At 44.8% G+C, this 6,070-nt stretch overlaps 1 protein-coding gene across 1 annotated transcript; it reads left to right on the top strand.

Annotated features, from left to right (window-relative positions):
- Positions 1-947: 947 nt before the first annotated feature.
- Positions 948-5,083, top strand: LOC129036271 (HIG1 domain family member 1A, mitochondrial-like). The gene is made up of 2 exons (XM_054487156.1): positions 948-1,048; positions 4,783-5,083. Exons 1-2 carry the CDS (start codon positions 948-950, stop codon positions 5,081-5,083), a joined length of 402 nt encoding a protein of 133 aa, XP_054343131.1.
- Positions 5,084-6,070: the final 987 nt, after the last annotated feature.

Raw genomic sequence — 6,070 nt, forward strand, 5'->3', positions numbered from 1 at the left:
CCACAAGCAAGCTGGTCAACCTGATAATTGGTCCAAATGATGATTGGTTGGAAATGAATATCCTCGTTTCCTATTTGTCAACTATCACTAATTTTATTTTATTTTGTTTATTTATTTATTGAGACAGAGTCTCGCTCTGTTGCCGAGGTTGGAGTGCAGTAGTGCAATCTTGGCTCACTGCAATCTCTGCCTCCTGGGTTCAAGTGATTCTCCTGCCTCAGCCTCCCGAGTAGCTGGGATTACAGGCACGCACCGCCATGCCCAGCTAATTTTTGTATTATTAGTAGAGATGGGGTTTCACTATGTTGACCAGGCTGGTCTCAAACTCCTGACCTCAGCTGATCCACCTGCCTCAGCCTCCCAAAGTGCTGGGATTACAGGCGTCAACCACCATGCCTGGCCAACTGTTACTCATTTCCATGTATTAGTGGGTGGTATGGCAAGTGGTTGGAATTCTTTAAGAATCTCAACCATGTTTCAGGGGTTGTTTCCTTTTTGGGAGGTTAAAGTTGTTTATTTGTTTTTCTTTTTTTTTTTTTTTTTTAGACGGAGTCTCTCTCTGTCTCCCAGGCTGGAGTGCAGTGGCATGATCTCAGCTCACTGCAAGCTCTGCCTCCTGGGTTCACACCATTCTCCTGCCTCAGCCTCTCGAGTAGCTGGGACTACAGGCGCCCGCCACCACGCCTGGCTAATTTTTTGTATTGAGACGGGGTTTCACCCTGGTCTCTATCTCCTGACCTTCTGATCTGCCCGCCTTGGCCTCCCAAAGTGCTGGGATTACAGGCGTGAGCCACCGCACCCGGCCAAAGTTGTTTATTTCTAACGTATTTTCAGGAGAGTATTCCTACTTAACTATTTGTAGCCGATATTAAGGACATACTTCATTCACTTATTTTATTCATTCATTCAACAAATGCTTACTGAAAGTCCGGTGATGGGTGTCAACAATGGGTGCCATTCAACAAATGCTTCACCGGAAAGTCCCGGATGGACAAACAGGTGTGAACAAAGCGGACAAAGTCTATCTCCTTGGGAAGCTCACATTTTGGTGAGAGAAAGAGAGCATCAAATAGATATATAAATATTTAATATCATGTAGTAAATGTCATGAAGAGAGGCAAAGAGATAGAGGGAAAAGGGGTATGACCTCAGAGAGGGCAATCAAGGAAGGCCTAGATTAGGGGAGGCGAAATTGAGCAGATGCTTTTATGCACTGCTGGGATGCTCCTCACAGAGGACGAGACATGCAAAGACCCTGAGGTAGAGCAGCCTTGGTGTGTTGGAGAGCAGTGAGGAGATCAGAGCAGGTGGTCCACAGGGAACAGGGGAGAACCAAGGCAGGACGTGAGCCTGAGGAAGCAGCCAGGGCCTGAGCACAGTGGCTTGTGGACCACAGTCTCAAAAATGATGGAAAGCCGTTGGAGGATGCAAACCAACACAATCCCATTCAAATTCTAAAAGGAGCAGCTCTGGCTGTTGTGTGAAGAATAGCCTGGAATAGGAAGTGGGCTAGGAGTGGAAGGACAGCGATCCCTTAGAAATATATCACAGGCGCCAGGCGCGGTGGCTCACGCCTGTAATGCCAGCACTTTGGGAGGCCGAGGCGGGCAGATCACGAGGTCAGGAGATCGAGACCATCCTGGCTAACACGGTGAAACCCTGTCTCTACTAAAAATACAAAAAATTAGCCGGGCGCGGTGGCGGGCACCTGTAGTCCCAGCTACTTGGGAGGCTGAGGCAGGAGAATGGCGTGAACCCAGGAGGCGGAGCTTGCGGTGAGCCGAGATCGCACCACTGCACTCCAGCCTGGGCGACAGAGCAAGACTCCGTCTCAAAAGAAGAAAAAGGAAAAGAAATATATCACAGGCCTCCAAGTAAAAGTGACGAGAGAACCCCCAAATGTCCACCCAGGAGAATTCACCAAAACAACCTGCAGGCCTAAGATGAGACAAAATGAATGTCCAACGACAAAGGCTTGTTAGAACACATCCAGTGTTGGCTGGGCACGGTGGCTCATGCCTGCAATCCCAACACTTTGGGAGGCCGAGGCGGGTGGATCACCTGAGGTCAGAAGTTTGAGACCAGCTTGGCCAACATGGCGAAACCTCATCTCTACTAAAAATACAAAATTAGTCTGGTGTGGTGGCGTGCACCTGTAATCCCAGCTGCTCAGGAGGCTGAGGCAGAGGAATCACTTGAACCCAGGAGGTGGAGGTTGCAGCGAGCCAAGATCGCAGCACTGCACTCCAGCCTGGGCAAAAAGAGTGAAACTCTGTCTAAAAAAAAAAAAAAAAAGAAAAAAGAAAAAAGAAAAAAAAGGACACATCCAATGTCCACAAGAGAAGAATCATTGATCACTGCTTACTGAGGACCTATTATGTGCCTGGGACTATGCAAGAAATTTTAAAGAAAACTTCTCACTTAACTTTTATAATCACCATTTGAGGTAGATATAATTATTCCCACTTCACAGACTGGGGAACAACTTTAATTTTTTTTAATCCCTGTTTGAAAACATTTTAAAATATCAAAAAGGCAGAAAAAGTAGAATTGGATTGAAACAAATGAGATATTTTAATGTTTAAAAAATTAATCAAAAGACTAAATTTTTTTAGAGACAATGTCTCACTATGTTGCCCAGGCTGGTCTTGAACTCCTGGGCTCAAGCGATTCTTCCACCTCAGCCTCCCAAAGTTCTGGGATTACAGGCGTGAGCCACCATGCCTGGCCTGAAAAAAATTTTGAGCTTTGTCTTTTAGTCTATTTCCTAAGGCAAATGTAATGCACTCTCATCTCAGAAATAGTAAAATAGAAAGAAAGCAAAATAAGCAAAGGGAGCCCCCATAGTCCCACCCCGTTATCCATCCACTCTTAGTCCTTTGATGTGGATGTCACCGTGTGTGCCTTTTTTTTTTTTTTTTTTCTTTTTTGGTGAGACAGAGATTTACTCTTGTTGCCCAGGCTGGAGTGCAATGGCACGATCTCGGCTCACTGCATCCTCTGCCTCCCAGGTTCGAGCGATTCTCCTGCCTCAGCCTCCCTTGTAGCTGGGATTACAGGCATGTGCCACCATGCCCAGCTAATTTTGTATTTTTAGTAGAGACAGGGTTTCGCCATGTTGCCCAGGCTGATCGCAAACTCCTGACCTCAAGTGATCCGCCCGCCTCAGCCTCCCAAAGTGCTGGGATTACAGGAGTGAGCCACTGTGCCTGGCCAGGATGTTGCCGTGCCCTTTTATTGCAGACACAGTGTTTTTCAAAAATGAGCTCATGCTGGCCAGGTGTGGTGGCTCATGCCTGTAATCCCAGCACTTTGGCAGGCCAAGGTGGCTGGATCCCAAGGTCAGGAGTTCGAGACCTGCCTGGCCAATATAGTGAAACCCCATCTCTACTAAAAATACAAAAATTAGCCGGGCATGGTGGTGGGCACCTGTAGTCTCAGCTACTTGGGAGGCTGAGGCAGGAGAATCGCTTGAACCTGGGAGGCAGAGGTTGCAGTGAGCTGAGATCACGCCATTGCACTCCAGCGTGGGTGACAAGGCAAGACTCTGTCTCAAAAAAAAAAAAATTTTTTTTAAATGAGCTCGTGCTATATATACTATTCTGTGAGATTCCATAATTCACTTAAATCACCTTAGTAGGAGAGATTTTCTCAAGCATTTTCTCTTTTCTTGACCATTTAAGTTGTTTTCTTATTAATGAACAGTTATTGTGTCCTAAGTTTTCCCATTACAATGAAGAGCAAGAAAAAAATTATTGAAAATAAATTCAGGCCGGGCGCGGTAGCTCACGCCTGTAATCCCAGCACTTTGGGAGGCCAAGCAGGAGATCAAGACCATCCTGGCTAACAGTGTGAAACCTTGTCTGTACTAAAAATACAAAAAATTAGCTGGGCATGGTGGCAGGTGCCTGTAGTCCCAGCTATTTGGGAGGCTGAGGCAGGAGAATGGCATGATCCTGGGAGACAGAACTTTCAGTGAGCCGATATTGTCCCACTGCACTCCAGCCTGGGCGACAGAGCGAGACTCCGTCTGAAAAAAAAAAAAAAAAAAAAGAAATACAACTGAAAGACGATAGCAAATCTTTGGGAAAAATACAGAAATGCTTTGCATAGAGGAAGACAAATTTGCAGTGTTTCAAATGCTTACTACTGGGGATATTGCTTTTCAATGGTATTTTTGTTTTGGCTAAGTTGTTCTTAGCTTTCTTCCAAATTGCATGTTTGTTCGAATTCACTTTGGTCAAGTAGTTTTTTTGGCTAACTCATATAAGCATTAATTAAAAATGACCAGTATTTAGTTAGCTTTGAATATGTGTGCACTAGCCCTAGTACAAACCTTATTTTAATGAATCCTCCCAGTAATAGCTGAGCAAGGTCCTGGTGGCCTTTCCCATCTGATGGAAATGGACTCAGAGAGTCAGGGGGGAGGAGATCTTAACCCAAAGTCACCTGGCTGGGAAGTGGCAGAGGCTTGAGTTTGAGCCCAGACCATCCTGGATGCCTGCAATCTGGGTCCTTGCCATTGTCCCTTGCCTCTCCCTCTCCTGCGAACCTTAATTGCTAGTAAGGGAAAGCTAATAACAGGCTTATAATAAAATCTTTACTGATTCGAAAACCTTTTTCTTCTTCGGCTACAAGAGATATCTAGAAGTGTAACTTCAGTTTGTGAATTTAGCAACTAATTTGTTGATATTAAAAAGGTCTTTATAGGAGAAGCCGGCAGGACTGGGCGCACGGGTGGGGATCAGAAGCCGGTTGTCGTGAGAGGTTTTCTCGTTCTAGGGAGAGACTTCAAGCAATCACTGTATCAACAGACACAGATGTTTCCCTTTCTTCATATGATGAAGATCAGGGATCCAAACTTATTCGAAGAGCCAGAGGCCCATTCGTACCCATTGGAATGGCAGGTTTTGAAGCAATTGTTACATATGGATCATACAAATTGAAGAGCAGGGGAAATACTAAAATGTCCCTTCATCCGATCCACATGCGTGTGGCAGCCCAAGGCTGTGTTGCAGGAGCAATGACTGTTGTTATGGGCTATTCTATGTATCAGGAATTCTGGGCAAAACCTAAGCCTTAAAGAAGAGATGCTGTCTTGGTCTTGTTGGAAGAGCTTGCTTTAGTTAGACGTCTCATTACTGAAGTTACGTATTTTTGAAAATAAACTAATTTGTATGGGTTTCGATGGTAACACAGCATTTTGAATATTGGCTTCCTTTCTTGAAAGCTTGATTCGCCTGGTGACCGAATTACTAGTGATTAGTTTACTAACTAGGTCCTTCAAGGAAGTCAAGTTAACTTAAAAGAAATATGTCACCTAAATGCACTTGATGGTGTTGAAATGTCCACCTTGTTAAGTTGTGAAGATGAACCTCGTTCTAAAGAAGATAACAAGCCAACCCTGCAGTACTCCCAGTTTGCTGCAGAATCTCACATATTTTGGATGTTACATAAGAGTCCTATTTGCCCCAGTTAATTTAACTTTTTTCTGCCTGTTTTATGGACTGGCTGGCTTTTTTAGAACTCTGTCCACAAAGTGCATGGAATATAACTTGTAAACCTTCCCACAACTGACAATATATTCGTGTGTGTTTAAACCAAATCTAGAAAGCTTACAATAGAGCTGCAAAATAGCAGTATTTATTAAAGAATCACAGTTGTAAACATGAGAATAACTTATGCATTCTAGTTCAGTTCTTTAGTAACTGCGAACTATATTTTTGCTGCTGTTATATTAGAATAAATTTTTTTTTTTTTTGAGACCGAGTCTCGCTCTATCGCCCCAGCTAGAGTGCAGTGGCGTGATCTCGGCTCACTGCAAGCTCCTCCTCCTGGGTTCACGCCATTCTCCTGCCTCAGCCTCCCCAGCAGCTGGGACTACAGGCTCCCGCCACCACGCTCGGCTAATTTTTTTTTTTTTTTTTTCTTAGTAGAGACGGGGTTTCACCCTGTTAGCCAGGATGGTCTGGATCTCCTGACCTCGTGATCCACCTGTCTAGGCCTCCCAAAGTGCTGGGATTACAGGCGTGAGTCACTGCGCCCGGCCTAGAATAATTTTTAAATGTCA

This window comes from Pongo pygmaeus, chromosome 4 (genome assembly GCF_028885625.2).
Source record: "Pongo pygmaeus isolate AG05252 chromosome 4, NHGRI_mPonPyg2-v2.0_pri, whole genome shotgun sequence".
Classification (NCBI taxonomy): Eukaryota; Metazoa; Chordata; class Mammalia; order Primates; family Hominidae; genus Pongo; species Pongo pygmaeus.

Excerpts from the sequence above, each read along its gene's own strand:
- LOC129036271 (XM_054487156.1), top strand. The coding sequence starts at position 948 with ATGGGTGCCATTCAACAAATGCTTCACCGGAAAGTCCCGGATGGACAA. Across the intron at positions 1,049-4,782 it reads CTTGGGAAGCTCACATTTTG|GGAGAGACTTCAAGCAATCA; the intron begins GTGAGAGAAAGA and ends TTCTCGTTCTAG.